Source organism: Convolutriloba macropyga, chromosome 14 (genome assembly GCF_964194025.1).
Source record: "Convolutriloba macropyga chromosome 14, txConMacr16.3, whole genome shotgun sequence".
Taxonomy (NCBI): Eukaryota; Metazoa; Xenacoelomorpha; order Acoela; family Convolutidae; genus Convolutriloba; species Convolutriloba macropyga.
The window spans coordinates 34,316,336-34,338,533 of record NC_134481.1 but is presented as its reverse complement, the minus strand read 5'-3'; the positions used below and the strand labels follow the sequence as shown (position 1 = coordinate 34,338,533).

General features: G+C 35.4%; 1 protein-coding gene across 1 annotated transcript in view; it reads right to left on the bottom strand.

The window, feature by feature from the left end:
- LOC142353669 (uncharacterized) overlaps positions 1–17,787 on the bottom strand; it is an 83,854-nt gene extending 66,067 nt beyond the window's left edge. The window contains exon 1 of the mRNA XM_075405974.1: positions 17,578–17,787. Within this exon, the coding sequence (XP_075262089.1) occupies positions 17,578–17,650 (73 nt within the window). The 5' untranslated portion in view covers positions 17,651–17,787. The remainder of the gene's footprint in view (positions 1–17,577) is intronic.
- Between the last annotated feature and the right edge of the window lie 4,411 nt (positions 17,788–22,198).

Sequence of the window (22,198 nt, the reverse complement as noted above, 5' to 3'; positions counted from 1 at the left end):
AATTGTGAATAAAAAAATGTCTGAGCTGAATTAATCAAGCCACGAACCAACTGTAGCTGGTCTGTGCTCTATCAAGAGTGCTTAGTGTTAACTTCAACATAAGTCAGTCAGGATGCAGGCGTGCAAAATGAATAATTTAGCGCCAAACTGAGAGAACCCAACAACAGTCTCTATAAATAGCACATGAAGTTTATAGTGCTTATAATAACACTTTTACAAGTTTTGGTTGCATTTGGTACTTCCTGCAATACATTCTTTTTTTTTAATCTTCAAAAATGTAAATTTAAAGTTATAACCACCACAAAAACAATTTGTTAAATATTTACATTTTCAAAATTGCCTCATAAATATATGAATAATTTGGTCTATATACTTCAGTAGAAAATTTCCTGAAGCCTCTTACTTGTCTATCTATTGGAACACAATTCATGCAGTTTGACCATTTTGCTGCTTAATTTTCCTTAAATGTGTTTATAGTTTTCTCTTTTCGGATTTCAATTGGCAATTGATTCCACTTCCAAGATAAAAATTCTGATCAGTGACCTGTCACTCCATTTGGATTGGCACTTATTCTTTGGAAAAAAACTGGACAGTTCTGCAGTTTTTGATCAATTCGTAATTTTCAAAAATCCTTAAGGAGGAGTTTTTGGTTTCTTGACTGCTCTCTTTATATTGTGAGAGGAGGTCAAAAAAATTAAGAAGACAAACTTTTTTAATGAAAAGCTCTGCTGGTAAAATTTTGTCTTTCAATAATAGACCTTGCACTGTCAAACTTTTTGCGCAGGTGGCAAACCTTTATTCCTCAATTTCTTTGTTTATTAACTCTTTGAAGTGACAAAACCGAAAACGATTGAAAACAAATTGCACTGAAATTGAGATGAGACAAAACAAGTGATTTGAAAAGACCGATTCTTGCTTTTCGTGGTAGAAAATGTCCTACTAAGTAAATTGACCTAAAAGCATTTGCCATTTTTGCTAAGCTGACTGTCAAAATTTAGATTGTTATCAATCATTATACCTGAATAACGACAACTTGTTTCTGGCTCTATGAAAATTCCATTATAATGAAATTGTTCAATTTTTGATTCACCATTTTCTTTAAAAAATCACAATTTCTCTTTTATCTCTGTTTAAAGTTAGCTAGCGTATTTTGCCTCATTTAACTGCCAGTACTTTCAAATACACTGTTATTTTCGCTTAAGAGATTTTCATCGGATTTGGAATGACAATTAATGCAAGTGTCATCTGCAAACTGTAAAACGTCCTCTCTTTTTTTTATTTTTTCTGGGAAGTCGTTGAAATATATATATATATATATATATATATATATATATATATATGTATTAAAAAAACAATAAAGGTCGGAGAATTGTTCCTTGAGGTACTCCGTGATTTATTGTCACCCAGTTCAAATATTCAGTGCTGTTCTTTACGCATTGTTTTCTGTTAGACGAAAACGATTCTAGCATTGCAATTAATTCCGTATTAAATCCATATTTTGTAATTTTTTCGAGAAAAATTTTGTGAGATATTGAGTTAAAAGCCCTGGCTAAATCCAAGAATATACTAACAACGGTTTCGTTTTATTATAACAAACTATTCATTGATTCTGTCAGCAACATTACTGTGTCACTCGAAGATTTTCTTTTCAGAAACCCAAATTGATTTTTATTGATTATTTCATACTTTTCAACATGTTCTAGCATTTGTTGGAGCAAAAGTTTTTCAAAAATTTTTGCACGAGTTGGTGAAACTAAATTTGGTCTGTAATTTTCTGCTTCCAGTGGATCACCTTTTATGTAAATTGGAGTTACATATGCTTTTTTAAGTACGTCAGGAAAAACATTTTTTGATATGCATTCGTTTATTGCAAACTGTAGATCTGTTCCAATAGACATTTTGCTACACTGATCAATTACAGTAAACAGTTCTTTTCTCGTTATATGTCTGAAGGAAAACTCAGTTTTGTCAAAAGCAAAGTCCGGTGGCTCAACCTATTCTGTCTCGCCTTCGTATAAACATAATTTAGAAAAACAACTATTAATTGTGTTAGCGATTTGTTTTTTTTCTTTTAAAGTATTTTGGTTGAACCGAATTCTAGAAATTTTGCTAATTTTATCCTCGTGTTTTATTTTTGTTCTAATGAATTTCCGCTCTTGTTTTGAATCGGGAAGACTTTCGAACAATTTCTGTGAAAAATTGCAACTCGCTCTTCTAAGAACTCTGTTTGTATGGTTTCTTATTCTTTTGTATGAGTTATATGTGTCAACGTCTGCTTTTTCCCTCCAAATACTGAAAAGCCTGTGCTTTTTGTTGATTAGATTCAAAATATTTCTGGAAAACCATTTCTTTTTCGATGATATTGACGATGGCTCTCCTAGTTTAGTTGAGTTTGCATTGTTTTGTTGATACATGGGACTATAATCCGCTGATGCATTATTTTGTTAAGAATAGTTCTAGTTAATTTGCTAGTATCTGGGTAAAAGAACTGCGTTTTATGTTTTCATAATCAATGTCCAGTGACGAAAAAAAAACTTGTGTAAAATGATCAGTTCCAAATAACTGCTCGATAACAGTTGTATCAGTTGGTGTTTCGTTGTTAAACAGTGATCAATCAGTGTTTCCTGATTTCCATTTGTCCAGATTGGAGTAATTTTATCTACTATCTCAAGCCCATTGTTGGAAGCAAATTTTGTCAATAACTCTTTTTCTATTTGATTGATATTATAGTCTCCAATTAGTATTACATTATCAGTTATTGAATATGCGCCTGAAATTCTAATGTCAACTCTTGTAGATAAAATTCGCCCAAGTTTTTATTGGAACAATAAGAAACGTTTACTGGAAGTTTTTCCTGAAACGCTGCTTTTATTTCAAGCCATAGTGATTCAAAAAAACTTCTGTTAACCGTATTGAATGTTTTAACGTATTTGGTACCCATATCCCTACTCCACCACCTCTCGTTAACTGCGTCAATTTTGATCTACTCTGATGAACAAAGTGGTGTTTTTTGCCTAAAACTTTAAGGGTATCTTCTGATTATCGTTTATCCATGTTTCAGTAACAATAAAGCATGTTTGTTTGTTCCGCTGCTGCAAAAAATCCGAAATCTCTTCGTGTTTGTTGTTAACGCTTCTAATGTTTGCGTATACAAATACGGATACAAGTTTGCTTTTGCTTATGTTTATTGTAGCTTTCGAATGTTTGTAAATTAAGTAAATTGGGCCCTGGATTAGATTCGACATCACCGCAAAGTAAAATTAAGTAGGTTATAGTTAGGAACTAATATATTAAGTTTAAAGACCAAAATCCAAGACATACATTATCAACCATTGTTTTGTTTTTGAAAAGCAAATAAATTAAAGTGCTTGGGTGACATTTGATGGAACACCTACATTCTTTATTTTCTGCAAGGAAAAACAGGCTAAAAAACACGAGAAATTTCCAATAGGGAAACATATTTTTCAAGTCACCTAAACGCATTATATCCCATATGACCATTTCTGTTCAATTTATTGACGACATTATCTATTGGTTGCTTTTTGATTTGTCTCATAGATACGTTGCTGACAGAAGGTTGATACTCCACACTTGATATGTACTTTTGTAAGCTAAAAACCATTTTCTGGATTCCATTGTGATTAGGATGAATGTAAGGCATCTAATTCGTTTAGGCATATATTTTCGTCGTCCTCTGGAACCAATATCGATTCTTGGAGGGGGGATAGTACAGGAGTTTTATACACGCTTGAGTTTCCCGAGCTAGCTGTGTTGTAAACCGTCAAAAAGGTAGGGCTGAGTATCCTTGCGCGTACGTTTGCTCCATGTGGAGTATTCAGTTGTTCCGGGTTTGTACTGTCGACAATTGATTCGTTGTAGACTGGAAACACCACTGATGGTGTTGCTTTTGCTGGTTTATTGGCTTGGGTAGTTTGCGAGCCAAAATCGTTTTTGTTCTTTGTATTTTTGGCATTATATTGCCTATCTTTTGTGCGAGATTACAGACTTAATTGGCTTGTTCGAGGCTGATGTGTGGGCGCTTTGGTCTAATTGTGATGCGATTATGTTGCCCATCTGCTCTTAGTGCTATTCTGATGCTTCCTCAGGAGCTACGTTTGTTGCTGGAGCTGATTTGGTTGTTGGTTATAGAATGCTTGGGTCATTATTTGCGATAATTCGGAATAGCGACTAGCGACTCGGATGGGGAGTTTCAGTTGGGCTCCTTTCGGAGGTGATTTGGGTTGTTGTTGCATAGTTGTCCTTCTTCTTTTTTGAGACTTTTGATTTTGTTTAGCCAGCGTTTTTAATCCTTCCGGGCTCCAGTTGGGGTGGTTGTTGTCATTCGAATTTTGTTTATTTGGTTATTTTTGCCAGTTATGCATCTGCTTGTTTTGAGATAGTTGGTTGTTCCTTGTTCCTTGGTGATTATATTAGTTGCTTTGTTGGCTGCTTGTGCCTCTTCTAAACAGGACTTTTTGATTTTTTTCTCTTTTCCTTTTGTATTCGCTTACTGTCTTGCAGTCTAGCATATGGATAAGGCGCGGACGACACTGTTGGCGCGGTTCTGACACTATTGCTGCATCGTTTTAGCGTAAAACAGTATCTTTTCGTGTGGAGGTATCAATTGTTTTTGTATGAGGTGTATAATTTGGTGAAGTGCCATCCTCAATTTTATTCCATTGTGAACATAAATTTGGGCGGGGTGCTTTTGTTTTGCGCGCAATTGATTTGCGTGCAACGTTCTTTTTATTATATACAATCTTTGTTGTTTTATCTCCAATGGAGATGTGTAATTCGGACGGAATGATCTTACTGGATAATTTAGGGGCTAGTGGGGCGTCATCTGAGTCTGAGTTCGATGATGGCGCTTGGGCGTCCGATTGTTGGGTTGTGTAGTCCTCATTATATTGTATGTCTAATTCGTCTTCGGACATACCGTCCCGTCTCCACAGTACATCAGGTGTGATGACGTTTTCTCTCAAGACCGTTTTGTCGAAACAGTTCATTTATAATTTTTTGTATGACGTTATTTGAGGACAGTTGTTTCAGAATATTTGAGAGTGTTTTGTTCGGTTTTCATCCGAAGAGTGCTTCGAATGGTGTTGTTTTTATTTTACGATTTGGGATTGATCTTATATTTTCTTTCATTTGAGCTAGTCTGTTCCTCGAAGTTGCGTTACTCCATTCGGGGTCAATATTAAAATCTTCTAATCTTTACTGATTTATTATTTGTATGAGGCTTTCGACTATACCTGCTCCCCTATTATCTCCGGCTGGAGCTAGGATTAGTTATATAATTCTGTCTTTGCAGAAAATTTCAAACTCTCTAGACTGAAAAGCTTGTGCCTGGCCACCTACTAGTGATTCGGGGATGCCATGTACCCTACAAAATTTTTCTAAGTATTCGATCGCTGTTTGGTTGTCACTCGTGTTGAATGTTTCTGCATGTGGATAGCGTGATAGTCTATCTAATGCTACCGAGATGTAATTCTGTTGTATGTTATTCTTATACGGATTAGGACCTGTGAAATCCATTTGAAGTTCTTCGTTAGGTTCCGGGAGTTTTGATAAAGTGCTTAGGCGGGAAGAGGTTACTGAAAGGTCCCTCCGGATTCTGAAACAAATTGGATTGACCTTCTTTAGATCGTTCCAGTTTTGGACTCTTACTAAATTTATAATTGGTGACAATTCCTTTCTGGCCGCCTCCGCCAGGAATTCTTCATTGAAGACCTTTATCAAGTTCACTCTAAAATAGGATACAGGTAGATTGTTAAAGACTTCTAAAAATTGCAGGTGTTTTTTCTCTACAAAAGATCTAACCCCCTTTGTTTGTTTGGGTTAGTATCGGTTTGAGTTCCACTGTAGACTAAGGTTTTGCTCCGGGAAGATTTGGGGTTCAAATAGATTTTTTTACTGCGGAATCGGATGTTGATATGAAGATTAAATATGTTTAAGTTAAGGGAAGCTCCGCGTGGAGATTAATAGAGAATTTGAGGGTTTAAAATTCGAATCTCAAAAGTCAGAAATGGGAATGAAATGTACAATATGATGCGACTGATTTGTGTGTGGATTAAGGCAAAAAGCGTTTATTTGTGTTTCGCTGTTTGACTGGTGTTAATGACGTCATCGTGTTGTTTCATTTTGCGCGCCTTGTAACTTGCTGCTGTTTTGGCGCTAATTCATTCTTAAGTGGGCTTAATTTAGTTTCGTCAATTGTGTTAATGACGAATTTAGTGTCATCTGTTAGTTCTAGTGCTAGAGATGAATTTCCAGCTGGATTTCGACTGAGATAGTCGGCGCATCCCTTATTCTTGCCCGAAACTTTTTCGACCGAATGGAAGTAATCTATCAACCGATCTTGTGAGTCGGCTTTAATATTTTTTGTTGACCCTATTGTCTTTGAGGGCTGAGAGTAGGACTTATTGATGTTTGTAATATGATTTTAGAGCCGTATAATTGTTATTTAAAACGTTCGAGGGCCCAGACTACCGCAAGGAGTTCTAGCTCATTTATACTGTATCTTGATTCAAGGGTGTTTAGAAACCTGCTTGCATATGCTATAGGGCTCTAACTGGAGTCTCTTTTTTGTTCCAATCACGTTCCGAGGCCTTTTCTGCTAGCATCACATTGTACTCTGGTTTGTTTATTAACGCCAAAATTCTTGTTTTCTGCGATATTTTTTATCTTTCCTTTTTTTTCGAAAGCGATTGTGTGGTTGTCAATTCAAAATAAGTTTGTTGTTGGCATTTACATTAGACTTTGAGAGTAACGGTCTTAGTGGTTTTGATAGTGAGGCTTGATTCGTTATGATCTTGATTAGGTGATGAATACAGTCCATATATGTTCTAAGTTGTTTAAAGCTTTTTGGATTTTCTAGGCGTATTATGGCATCACATTTTCTTGTAGTTGGAGTAACTCCACTTGGAGTTACTATATATCATAGCCATATTATTTGTTGTTTCGCGAATTCGCGTTTTTGGAGGTTAATGGCTATGATTTCTTCCTTCAATCTGTTTAATAATTCGTGCATCTCTTTTTCATGTTCTCCTAGTAAGCCTTTTGCTATGATGAGAACGTTATCCAGGAAGGCGAATTTTGAGTCGATGTTTTGTAGTGTTTTGTCAAAAGTTGTCAGGAACATTACTGTTATATCTGTATGGCCATAGAATCCATGAAATAATCTGTAGGTTCCAATAGCTCAACCTCCCAGCATACAAAAGTTGCAATGTTTTTTTATGTTTTTGCCAAGGGTTACTTGGCTGTAGGTCTATTTTAGTTCTATTTTTGAGAAGTACAATGTACCACTATGGTTTTTCCTTTCGGAGATGTAATTAGTGACCGAGTCCAGAAGGTGGTCGATGCTTTGAATCTGATTCTTATTTTTATGTATAGCATCGTTCAACTTTTCTGAATCTAGTACTGTGTTTACACTTCTGTCAGTTTTTTCCGGTAATGACCACAGGACTGATGAAATCTTTGTCAGAGCATTTCTCTAGCCGTACTATTTGTTTATATTCTATTAGTTTTTGTAATTGTTTTACCAGTTCTAGAAGCTTGAGAGGTACCCTCCTACCTTTGTGTTGGAACGGGGTGTATTCCAACATAAATACCCCCCATCTGTGCCTTGTCTTGTGCACAGATGGGGATATTTTTTGCTATCCATCTAATTATATTTTTTTTTCAGTTTGAATATTTTCAACCGAGAGTAATTGCCTACCTTTCGGTTCAGACGCTCAAAGTGTTATGCCAAGTTTTTGGAGTATATCTCTGCCCATAATGTTGCTGATATAGTTGTTGACCAGTAGAATGTTTGTGTTCTGTGTTTTCCAAGAACCAGATTATAGTTCCATTTGAAGTACACAGACAATATTTGTTCTCCTGTTGTTGAAGTATCTGTAGTTTTCTTTGTTGTTGAAGGGTACTGTTGTTGCATCTTTGCATTCCAGTAGGAGTTTGTTAGCTCTGTCGGGTTTCAATGAGCGGGGGACCCAGTGACCAGTAGCCATTGTAATTTTGTATTGTTTGATTGGATTTTTACCCAAAAATTCTCCCGAAAATGATGGGTTCATCTTGTTATTGGTTTCCTCTTTTAATTCTGTTAAAGTGAGTTTTATGAGGTAAATGGTCTCCAGTCTCTTTGAGGTTTTTTTTTATAAATATCGCTGCTTCAGCGTCGATTAATTCCATTTGTAGCTGTTCTGAAGATTGATCTGACTCATTTGTTTTCGCATGGCGTACTCTTCTGACCTGATTCTCTTTTCCGTATTGTGGGTTGTTGTTGTTGTATCTGGGGTGTCGTGGTTTTTCTCTGGCATTTTTTCTTTGCACAAGGAATTGAAGTGACCCACAAGTTTAATTTTACTGCATGTGGAATTTTTAGCCGGACAGTTGAGTAGTTGTGTTGGGTTGAATTGGCTTCCACATTTCCAACACATTGTATTTTTTTGATAGATGAATTTGTATTTGTTGCCGGGGCCTATCTTGTTTCACGTAGTTGACTTTCGTATAGTTGGAGTTAGACTTGTGCTGTTCCCATCTCCGATAGAAATTCCATTTGGATATTTAAAGTTCTCATGTTTGATATGAAGAGGTGTTTTACTAGATTCTCTTCCATATTCTCGAATTTGCAATGGGATCCCAGTTCTTTTAGCCAGCTGTAGCCTGTTTCCAATGATTCCTTTGGAGACTGCATAGCTTTGGAAAATGGGAAGTCATCATTCGTGGTATTTCTAGGCTTTTTTTGCAGTTCATGAACAAGTTTATGTGTTGTGCATGGCTCAATCATGGTATGTGGGTTTCTTTGGCGGAATGTCCTCCATTCTTCAGCTCCTAGGGACAGATATATGAGGCTTTTGACTTTCAGGTCGGCCTCGTCCTAGGGGATTTGGTCCACCATTGGACATTTTCTTTCTATCTGCTTGCATTCATATTCCCAATCCACTTTCCTGCGTTCGTCCTGTTGTTCTCGTTGACGTTCTTCGTCGACCGTTTCCCCTTCGACTGCATCTTCGTACGCTGGAAGTGTTGGGTAAAGTAATTGTGCGTTGGTGGGCTTTAGTTTGAGCAATTTATCCACGTTCAATTTGTTCCGAGCCACAATGGCCTTCTTCAGGGTGCCGAACCAATTCGGCCACTCTGTGTGAGCGTTTGCTGTTGTTTCCCAGAAGACAGGTACAACAAATGGTGATTTCAATGCTGACTGTGCCATGTCATGATTAAGATTTTAGTACTCGGTTTGGAGACACGATCGGATGGAAGATTCCGATTTATTCTCTGGTTCCAATTGGAATTGACATAAATTACCCGTAGAATATGATCTCTAATATTCTCACGCTCATTTGTGAATCAGACAATTTATAAGTTGAGTTAACTTGGCCACGAACCAACTGTAGTTGGCATTGATAACAATTTGTCTGCGCTCTATGAAGAGTGCGTAGTACTAACTTCAGTATAAACCAGTCACGCCGCATGCGTGCCAAGGAACAATTTAGCTCCGAACGGAGAGTGCGTAACAACAGTCTCTATGAATAACATATAAAGTTTATAGTGCTTATAATAATACGTTTACAAGTTCTTGGTTGCTGTTGGTTCTTCCTATGCCACAAAACTAATACCGATGATACCGAAACTGATAATAATATTTCTAGTAATGATAATAGTAATAATAATAATAATAATAATAATAATAATAATAATAATAATAATAATAATAATAATAATAATAATAATAATAATAATAATAATAATAATAATAATAATAATAATAATAATAATAATAATAATAAAGAAAATAATAATAATAATAATAATATTAATAGTAATAATACTAATAATAATAGTAATAATAATAAGAATAATAATAATAATAATAATAACAATAATTATAATAAAAATAAAAATAATAAAAATAATGATAATAATAATAATAATAATAATAATCTTAATAATAATTATAATATTAATAATAATAATAATAAAAATAATAATAATAATAATAATAATAATAATAATAATAATAATAATAATAATAATCAGAATAATACTAATAATAATAACACCAAGAATAATTCTAACCCTGCCAAAAACTAATACTGATATTACTAATACTGATAATTATAATACTGATAACACTAATGCTGAGTAAACTAAAACCGATGTCAGTAATACTGATAATACTGATACTGACAATTCTAATACTCAGAAAACTGATATCGATAATGCAATGGGACCTAGTGTAACATGTATCGTAGATAGAGAAACAGGTAAAAGATATATTCTTGATGAATAAAGTAGTATCAATAATAATTTTAACAGTAATGATGATTATAAATCTGGTCTTTGTATAATTTGTTATGCAAATTATAATAATAGAGATAGTCATTAGAAACAAAAAAAAAACAATGAGAAAACGTCATATTTAAATCAGAAAGCGAAGTGAACTGAAGAGAAGTTGTATATTAGTAAGTTTTAAAACATAACATGAGAAATAATCAAGTTTCAGTAACTAGTCTTAATTATGAGGACCCAATATTCTTAGAAGTATCAGAAGAGTTACATAGGGTATATCCACATACAAATTTCAATACAATTGATGAATTTCAGTATAAAAAATATACAAAAAATGAAGTCTCTTTAGATTTCGACTTCAAAAGAGAATATATAATGCATATTGGAAGATCTGGTTATTCCGAATAATGAACTACTATTTCAAATGCGTGAAAAAAAATCAATCAGATTGCACTTTGCAAAAGTTTGAAAGACGAACAATGTTTTAACAAAAATTTTATCCTACTGGTAGAAGTTGGGTTGAATTATCAATTATGCCAAGAGATGTAAAAAATATTAGGAATGCAGATAATAACATATTTATTATCTGCCTTCCTAATGTTGAGATTGATAGCATATTTACATCCAGCTACAAATAACACTTCATGAGTTAATAATTCTAATCAACCTGAATATATTAATGAGACTAAATTACCAGATTTTGGACCAACTTATGACTATAATCAAATACAGAGGATATCAGAAAAAAGATTTAATAGAATCCAATGAAGTTAGTTTGAATGATGAAAACCTGTTAATCCAGTATTAACTAATCATTATAAATTTAAGCGTTGTAATATATTAAAATGTATGATATTTATGTGTAATGTAAGGACATGTGTTTTCTTTTACAAAAATCAAACAAAAAAATTATCCATTTTTAAGATATTTTTTATCAAAAAGATCTGAAAGTGTTTTAAATAAAATTTTATCTCTTTTTAATGATATTCGTAGAAGAACACTTCATAATGAAGATTATTCAAAAATGTACACTTATCATTACAAGAATGGAGTAAAATTTTCAATGTGTCTTGGTTTTGATTGTGATAATGAAGATGATAGTTATATGACTGCCATTAATTGTATATATATGATTAGTGATTAACCGTTACATTAGAAGGTAGAAGAGAAGATTTTTGTATAGACGCAACAGTTGGTAAGTCAGCAAATCAATCAATTCTGTTCAATCTAAAAATATTTTTTACCAATGTAGTTCCATAATGCATCTAAAAATGATAATTATCTGTTCGCAAAAAATAAGCAAACAAATTCAATACAATGAAACTATTAATTAAGACTGATGAAAGTTATCTTAGTAACTTGTAGGTTGTAAAAATTATCATATTTGTTTAGATTCTTCCATCCACTTAGTTTAGATGCCATAAGTAAAACATTAAGTGATAATAAATGTATAATATTAAATAAATTTTGTTTAAAAAGAAGAAAATATATATTTCATTATGAATGGTTTTGAGAGTATAGAATTGTTCATTACTGCATCGCTGCCACCGAAAGATTGTTTCTAATCAAAATTGAACCAGAGTCATATAAATGATAGTGATTATCAACAAACATTAGGTGATTGGTATGATATAAATTGTGAAACATTTAAAGATTGTCTGTTGGCATATTTAAAAAGAGACGCACTATTGATAATAGAGGTAGTTGAAAACTTAGAATAATGGGCTTAGAATTATATGGGATTGATCTGTTTTGTAATTTTTCTACTGTTGGATTGACTTGGTTATGTGGTTTGAAATGTAATAACGTTAGGTTTAAAAATTATGTTGTTTTTTATGATACTATTTAAAGTGATACTAGAGGTTTTATAGCATCAGTAATAGTTGGCCGTTATGTTGAAATTAGAAACAATAAAAATCATCATGAATATACTGGTAAAAAAATAAGTAAAGAAAAAACACATTGTACACATCAGCAGTCGTTCAAAGTTTACCTACTAGTCAAATTTGTTTTTGTAGTAATTAAAGTTATACACCATCTAATTATATTATTGAATACACATATACTGTTAAACTAAATAAAAAGATGAGTAAAGAAACATGACTGGGAACTTTCTATTCTTTCCAATAAGACTACAGCTAATATATGTCAAGGTGTCAGGTTTTGGATACGGGTATATATAAACCAAATGAAAAGTGAATGTTGAGACTATTTGATAAAATTACATGTTATTGATAGCTGAGATGTTTGATTGGCATTTGGATCGCAGTTTGAGATTAGAAGCCATTACAATTAAAGAGAAATTACGATATGAAAAAGATGAATGGTTAAAACCTTATTTAGAGTTTAAAATTCACAAAAGAAAAGAAGCTAAAGCAAAGCGTGATAACATTGGTAATGTAGTTTTCAAATTAAATTATAATTATTTTTATGGTTAAACAATAGAGAATTTAAACAGTAGACAAGATGTAGAAATAGTTATTGACAATGATAAATATAGTAAATAAATTGAATACAAAATTTTAAAATATGGTGTATCATTTAGTGAAGATCTAGTAGCAGTACATAAAACAAGAGGTATTGCTAAGATGGATAAATTTAATTAAATTGAATTTGTAATAGCAGAGAAAATCAAATTGCGTATGTATAAAGCAGTGTATGATTACTTTGAGAAGTTCTTAGATTGTTCATATCACTGAACAGATACTCATAGTTAATGTATTTGAAGAAGTAGCTATTGTCAAAATTAGTTAACAAGACTTAAATAAAATTAGTGGTATAGCAAATAACAGTCAATTGCGTCAGATGAAAGATGAGATACCGAATGCTACAAATAAAAAGCATGTTGAAAAAAAAGCTGAGTCATTGTTACAAGACTGTTAATGGTGAGATTGAGAAAAATCTAATATGTTTAACAAAAGCAATTAATGAGAATCAAATTGATGTTGATGATTATAGGAATTCTGTCTTGGCTAACACTGATGAAATTTATGCTAGTAAAAATGTAGTTTGTATAAAAGGTCTGATTGGTTTAGATTCTTTCATCCACTTAGTTTAGATGCAATAAGTAAAGCACTAGGTGATAATGAATGTATAACATTAAATAAGTTTTGTTTAAAAGGAAGAAATTGTGTATTTCATTATGAATGTTTTGGCAAAATTGAATAGTTAATTATTACATCGTTACCACCTAAAGAATGCTTCTAACCAAAATTGAAACAAAGTCATTTAATTGGTAGTGATTATCAACAAGCATTAGGTGATTGGTATGATATAAATTGTGAATCATTCAAAGATTATCTGATGATATATTTAAAAACAGATGCAACATTAATTAGAGGTAGTTAAAAACGTAGAAGTATGTGTTTAGATTGATATGAGATTGATCCATTTTATACTTTTTTACTCCTGGATTGACTTGGTTATGTGGTTTGAAATATATTAGTTTTAAGCTTTTTCAACTGTTAAGCTGTATTGAACTGTTAATTCAACCAAATTTGATCTTCTCCGATTGGCCCCCCAGCTTAGTGGGTGCATTTTTGCACCCCCCTTCCACGTGCCATATATTCGCATAATGATTTATTGCGTAATCGCGTAATGGCACGTGCTCTGTAACTGTGGGTGCATAACTTACGAGGGGGCACAAACTGAAAAGATCAACCGAATTTTATTTGTGATGATATCCTTTGCACACAGTTTTTTTATTCAATGCAAATATTTGGTAACTAGCTTTTCTGTTTTTTGTTTAATATGTTGGGAAAATTTTACGTTAAAATTGTGATTTTGCTCATTTTTATTATGGATTTCGAAATTTTAAATGTTCTTTTGGTTTTCTCTTCCTGTGTACCTTTAAGAACCATGTACACATTACTACCTTAAATTAATTTCTTAATATGTAAAGGCACGCACTCTGTTAGGCTGTATGATTAATTAGAAATGTTTTCCTCTTGTTATACCCAACACCCGTCCTAGTCGTTGTACCCCCTCCAATACCGCAAATATATCCTTATGGGCCTATGATGAGAAAGACCAAAAAACTGCCTTACAAGATCGTAGACGATAAAATTCTGGAAGCTTGAGATTAAGCCTTAAGGTTATCACGGTTAAACATGTTAAGCCTGCGTTCTAAAGACGCCTACACTGTCACTAAATGACAGAAGTTCTCAGTGAGTTCCCGGAGATTCACGAATCATATAAATTCAAATTGTTATCAATAATGGGACCTATTCCGTCTCTGCCCCAATCTTAGTGGGTGCACCTTATGCACCACTCAGACATACGTGCTATATTTTTACATAATGGTTTACTGGGTAACTGCACGTGCTCTGTAGCTGGGGAAAACATAACATCTCACGCCTATGCCTTGACTTATGAAAAGACTTTAAAATTCTAGCAGAGTGAGGGGGGCAATATTGACCATAATTACACGGTCGAGCTTCCTAGTTAAAGCCGAGCTAATGTTTTTTCATGGGTCGAGCTAAAGTCTTTTCATAACGAAGAAAGTCCAGCTAAAGTCTTTTCATGGGTCCACCATTAGTCATTTCTTAACCAACAAAGTCGAACTAATGTTTTTTCATGTGTCCACTATTAGTCTCTTTATAAGTCTAAACCGACAAATGTCGGAAGAATTGCTCTTGACCGACAGGCGAGGCAATTTAATTCAGGGGCTGTAGCCTAGATCAAATTATGGGTGCAAAAAATTTTTCCCCCGCCGAGATTCGAACCACTGCCCTCCCGATCCACAGCCGCAACTACTTACCACTGCGCTACAGATCACAAACCTCACATATTCTGCAACCGAATTTATATTAGCTTTTCTTCAGAGCAATAGAGATCACTCAAAAATGAAGAACGAAAGCGCGAAAAAGTCACTTGAGAAGTCAAAGAATGTTCTAGAAGAAAAGCGCAAAACTGAAAAATTTGCATTAAAAAAAGACACACATGTTTACAATAATTGCTATGAACTGCGTTCAAGAGCAATTAAAAACAGAACCGAAAACAGACTAAATTGCTTTGCACCAGAGCAGTCCAACTTAAGAAACAGTTGGAAAACTCCCAAAAGCCTTAAGAATTTAGTCAAATCTCAAGATAAAGAGTTATAGCAGCTTGAAAAAATGGGTCTTTAGCATTATAGCCCTCCACCATGAAATTATAGCCCCCCATTATGGTATAAATACCATGATGGGGCAACAGGGTTACCTTACCACTAAGCTGGTGGGCGGTAATGGGAAAGACCCAAATTATTACCACATTTCTTGATTCAATGAAACAGCTAGCTACATTCAATCAAGTGTATTGGTCCTAGTCCCATTAGCCATGACATAAGCCATTCCGTTTGTCTTCCCTTCCAGAATTATGGGCTATGTTTTTTTACATAATTAATGCAGGTTTTTGAGGGATTTTTGGTTCTGTTGAATCGTAAAAGATGAAGGAGCATACTTGTGGACTACGTCATATGAATTATTGCACGTAAATATTTAATGGCAAAAAAGCAGACTTATGAAAAGACCAATGATGGACCCATGAAAAGACTTTAACTCGACTTTTTTTGCAAACAATGTGTCGAGCTTAAGTCCAGCACAATTTTTGGGTCGAGCCATAGTCTTTTGTAAAATTTGGGTCCTGCTAAAGTCTTTTGCAAAAAATCTGAGTCGAGCTAAGTCCAGAATATCTTAAAGTCCAGCTAAAATCTTTTTATAGCTCAGTCCCCCCAGCTAAGTGAGCATTAATTTTTTTATTACCCCCAAGCGCACATGATTTTTTTCTTACATATGAACGTGCTATATAACGACATATAATTTGCAACTGGGGGCCATAAAATCTCTGGGGGCCGAAACAGAATATATCCGTAAAAGATCCCTACTAAATCATTGTGTATAAAGGTGGCAAGTGCGCTTGGGATACGCTTGGGGTATTAGTCGCACGCACCCGCCCCAAACGCACTTATCACATTTATACACAGTGATTTAATAGGACCTTTTCCGATTGTGCCCCCCCATGTTATGTTCTCCCCAGCTACAGAGCACGTGCAATTACGCAGTAAACCATTATGTAAAAATATAGCACGTGAGTCTGGGTGGTGCAGATAATGCACCCAATAAGCTGGGGGAGAGGGGGGGGGGGGTTAAAACGGAAAATGGATCTAGTGTTTCGAGGCCACCCCCTCCACCCGCTTATTGGGCATATAACTTTTACGTCTCATATGGATGCTGTAACGAAATAGATCCCGGAAAAGATCCCTCTAACTATGTTTTGTTTTTACCCGGGTCGAGGTTTAGCGGTGAATTTTTGTAAGAAATACGGTGAAATGTGATGAAAAGAAATTTTCACCGCGTCTTTCTTACATCTTTGTGCGGTGCATGCGGTGAATCGCGGTGAATTATTTATTTTCACCCCGTTCTCAGCATTCTTACAAAAAAGAATTCTCCCTACCCGGGTTCGACCCTCTGACTTCCTGCATGTGTTTAACTGCTTATTCCACTGCGCCAATTGTCACGTACATCCTGGATATTTTTTGTGCATTTAAATCAGATTAAGTAAACATTGGAAAGCAAATGCGGTGAATTTTTGTAAAAAATGCGGTGAATTTCGCGGTGAACTTTTGTAAGAAATGCGGTGAAATGCGGTGAATTATTTTTTCACCGCATTCACCGCTTTCACCGCATTTCATACGTTAATTTTCCACAAAAGTCGATGCGGTGAATTTTTGTAAGAAATGCGCTGACTTTTGCGGTGAATTTTTGTAAGAAATGCGGTGAAATGCGGTGAAATATTTATTGTCACCGCATTCAACGCAATCACCGTATTTCTTACAAAAATTCACCGCCTTCACCGCATTTCTTACAAAAATTTACCCAAAAACCTCAAGCCGGGTAATTTGACCTTCATCTTTGTTATTAATTTTGTTGTTTCTGTTTCATTTTCGTCCCCATTATTATTTTGGGATCCCTTCCGTTTTGCCCCCATCCGGTTTTATCAGGTGCATACTGTTTGCAGTCTTCCACAAGTCTTTCACATCAGAAGGGGTTTTCCCAAACGATGAAGGTTCCTTATCCTTATAGCCCACAATCAAAGTAAGTATAGCATGAGTGCTATAAATTTGTGGGGGTTATAATGAGAAAAACCCCTTTTTCATCAACAAAATGAAACTGCCATCAAGCTAATATTCTTGAAAGTTCTTGGAGGTTTAAAAATTTTGTGCTATAATGGTATTTAGGGCAGTTGGGGGTATATTTAGACCAAGCAGGGGCGGGGACCCTGATGGAATAACCCAAATTTTGGCAAATTTACCTGAATGAGGTTGAACGACAAACACAACATCAGTTAATATTATAACAAGATAACGAAAATGTTGCCTTTCCATCGATAGATGATTATTCTTACAGATTGTATGCAAATGAAAGAAAAAAAACCAACCGAGTAACGTAATTTGAAAAAATTTTTGAACAAAAAAATGCGTGTTGTTCTCGGTAGGCTACCTTTACAATTGAATAACTATATTAGTCATGATCACTTTACACACATGCGTGACTTTTACATCAATTGACATCGCGGCACAAATGAAACTATCAATTGATTGCGCAGCTCAATTGACACCCAAACTTGGTTGATATTCATTAAAACAGTCATATGCACATCTTAAAATGCTGAAAGTCTGCAGTGCCAGAAGTTGAAATGCCAGAAGTTGCCACTTAGCCAGAAGTTGACTTCCGTTGACTTTCATCATTTAAAAACGTGCGCGTTTTGTGTTTTAAGCATTGTTAAGTGACTCTGCAGAAGTCACTTCGAAATTCTGACTTAATATCTCAAAGTATTTCGCGGTTCTCGATAAACGCCAGAAGTTCTCAGTGACTTCAAGCAGTCACGTAACCATTACTTAATGGATTGGAAACAGGAAATCGGGTCCTTCTCTCTATGCCCTCCCCCTTCCTAGCTTAATGGTCAGATAACCTATACCCCCATCATTGCCAGAAAACAATATTTGGGGAGTAGAGAGGGGCTATATTTTCAGGGGCTACAATTTAGGGGTCTTTCCAATTATAGCCCCCCCCCCCCCCCCTCCCGCTATGAAATTATAGCCCCCCCCCCCCCCCGCTATTAAATTATAGCACCCCCGCTATGGAATTATACCCCCCCCCCCCCCAAATCATGGTAACTATACCGTAATGTGTGTGTGTGTGTGTGTGTGTGTGTGTGGGGGGGGGGGGGGGCTATAATGGGAAAGACCCCAATTTGGCCCAATAATGGGGAAAATCGTAATCGGAGTATTTTTAGGTTTCTCCCATTATAGCCCGTCAGCTTAGTAATCACATAATGTATACCCTCCATTACATTAAAAATACCGGGATATCATGCAGGATTAATTTTGGGGGTGGGGTCAATAATGGGACCCGTAATTTTAAGTAAGAGACTATTTTTTTTACCCTCTGTTAGGCTTTACTCCATTAAAAACTCAATACACCAAAACACTTTTCACAATTTGGATCTATTCTCATCACCCCCCCCCCCCCCCCCAGTTACATGACTTTTTTATGACCCCCAGTTACAAATTATATGTTGTTATATAGCACGTTACTATGTAAGAAAATAGCACGTGCGCCTGGGGGTCATAAAAGATTTATGCTCACTAAGCTGAGGGGGGGGGGGGGGTAACAAAATAGATCCCACAATTTCCACAAACTAATAACCCCCTATTGTATTTGGGGTCTATAGGTCCTAACGCCTAACTAAGCTTTTTGTATAATAGCAACGAGCCCAAATTATGTATATTGTTTGAGATAACAGTTTATCAGGCTTGCTAATGTGTGATTTCACATAATCTGATGTGCCTCCCCCCCACCACCGGAGACTAGCAGGTTAATGAAATGTGCATCCCTAAGCTTACGAGCCGTACGTGCTTACAGAGCAAAAACGGAAAAAATCGTATTTTCTGCCTCTTTGATGCAAAATATCTTAGCTATCCAAAAAACAGAAAAAATCTGTAAACAGATTTGTTTTTAAAACTTTATTTTCGGAATCAGCCTCAGAAAACTCTGGCAATATTTTAGTCAACACTATTTTAGTCAATAAAAATAGTGCCTAATCTCAACGCATGTTGAGATTATATACTATTTCTAGTCTCAAGAGACAAACAGTTAGCTTCAGGTTGACCATAGCCTGATAAATGTTGGCTGCAATGATGATACCACGTGAAAATTTCAGACGCAAAACAAGTGGCCATAGTCACCAAAACAGAGCAATACTGCTCATAAAAAGAACAGTCTGAAATGTGGGGAGTAATAAGAAAAAGGGCAGCTGAGAACAGGCCAAAGTCGCCTGATGCTGTTCCGCTGCGATTACGCAGGAACAAAAATTATTATTATTATTATATTATTATTAATATTATTATTATTATTATTAATATTATTATTATTATTATTATTATTATTATTATTATTATTATTTTAATGTTTTTATTATTGTTATTATTATGATTATTATTATTATTATTTTTAATATTATTATTTTTGTAATTAGTATTATTAATATTATCATCATTCTTCTTATTATTATTATTATTATTTTTATTATTATCATTATTATTATTATTTTAATTATTGTTATTATTATTATTATTATTATTATTATAATTTTTATTAGTGTTATTATTATTGTGGTGAGGACTACTATCCTCTACCGTAACAAAGACACTAAAAGTACTATTATAAACACTGCCACCAATTTATTATGTCTATTATATTTATTTCTTAACTTTTGTAAATACGTACTCATACTGATCTGTATACCGGCCGGTCGCACCAGCCACTTTAGTTGATAGTTGCGAACGGAACAGAGAGAGAAGGCGCACATAGTAACTATCATGAACGTAAAGCAGCAGCAAAAGAGATTGTTAGAGCCTTCATCTTTTTGACCTTCAAAAAGAATAGGCTAAATTCAAAGAAGATAGGCGAACTGATAAAAGCGCATCACCACATGGCGCAGTCAGCAAACCCGCAACGAACTCCCGTAGGAATCCCCTTCTATTGGGACAGAGGCGTCGACCCACCAACAGAATGGCCCATATGGGCAGCTACCCTCAAGATAGCAATAATCGCTAAGGAGTCAATAAACGTGGACACACTACTTCGCTACAAACCTGAACCGAAGGACCTTTTCTACCCGGCCGAACCAACATGCGAACCCCCGGGTCAGAACGAAACTCAAGTACAAAAGAGAGATAGGGACCAACGCAATGTAAAGAGAAAAGCAGACTGGTAGAACGAATGCAAGGCAATAGAATCCAAGGGACCACTTGTGGACGGATTCCCATGGGATGAAGCCGACACAAAAGTCAAAGGCCTAATCTACTTGTGCATTGGAGGGGAAGGACAACGCATATACCATCAACGTTTCCCCCCACTCCAACATCAGCACAATATCTGCATTCGAACTGTTCCACGAACTGTTACTTGCCTTCACTCGCCCGCGGATTACAACATACGATAGATTCCTCCTATTCACATGCAAGCAAAAGGAGAACGAAAAGCTAGAGATCTTTCACTGCAGGTTGAAGGCCCTAGGAGCACAGTGTCGACGGGGCACCGCAGAAGACGACCTAATCAAGGATCTATTCATAGCTTTTATGAATAACACGATTCAAAGCGAACTCCTCTCTGAAACCAGGACACCTGCACAAGTTCTACATTATGCCCTGAATAAAGAGAGAGGCCACGAAAACCAACGGGCAATAGCAGGCAGACTTAGAGAGACAAACATCATGGACCATCAGATTGCACACATTGGCTCCAACCAACAACCCCAACAACAACGACGCCCACAGGCACAATATCCACGTATTGCAATACAGCAACAGCAAAGACGCCCACAACAACAAAAAATCAAGGACAACCTAACGCATGTCGACTATGCGGAGCCCCGTTCTCACTGGAACATCTTCAAATCTGCCCCGCCAAAAAGGCACAGTGCAAAAATTGCAAACGAACAGGTCACTTTGCCAAAGTATGCCCATCAGACCCACCTGGAGCAACAACTAACAACAACTCGGACTCAACAACCCCCACCACGACGCATAAGAACAATTAGGGAACAAAACTCGACGTCATCAATTGCAGGAGAACACAACAATACTATAGAACAAGCTCAAGAGACCTTGGACCCTGAGAGCACATACTATTTTCAAGAAATCGTGGACAGTTGGAACCAAGTAAACCACGTGAAACCAAGAACATTCCAGAAGAAAAATCTCTTGGGACTCGACGCATCCCTCAACAACGAGATCTGGATAAAAACAAAGTCAAACAACATAGACATAGAATGAATTGCTGACACAGGAAGCCCAAAAAGCTTCGTCAACGAAGAAACAGCAAAAGCCATACTCCAGAAAAGCAACAAAGCAACCAGACTCCCATACAACCAAGACCCAGAAATATACCGGTGCTTCAACAATATATCCATCCCAATCACTGGGATACTCCAACTGGACCTCACATCAGGCGACTGGACTTCGAAGAACAACAAAATTCTAATTGTACAAACCCAAACGGTCAACCTCCTCGGGAGAGACATACTAGCAAACCTTGGATTCTCACTATCCCAAAAACCAGGTAAACAAATAAATTACATATATACAGATCTTTCGTTCAAAACAAAAAAAATGGAACAATTCCCCCACCTAAGCACACGAATAGGAAAATCAAAAAAATCACATTGCTAAATCAGACATCAAAAATAACATTTTCCCCACACAACACAAAGGAAGACGTGTTCCACTACATCTGACCGACAAAATGGACAAAGAAATAAAACATTTGCTAGACATGAATCAAATAATAAAGCTCAACAAGTGCGCAGACGACGTATTCATCAGCCCAATTGTAATAACAGGAAAACATTACAAATCAATAAAACTCGC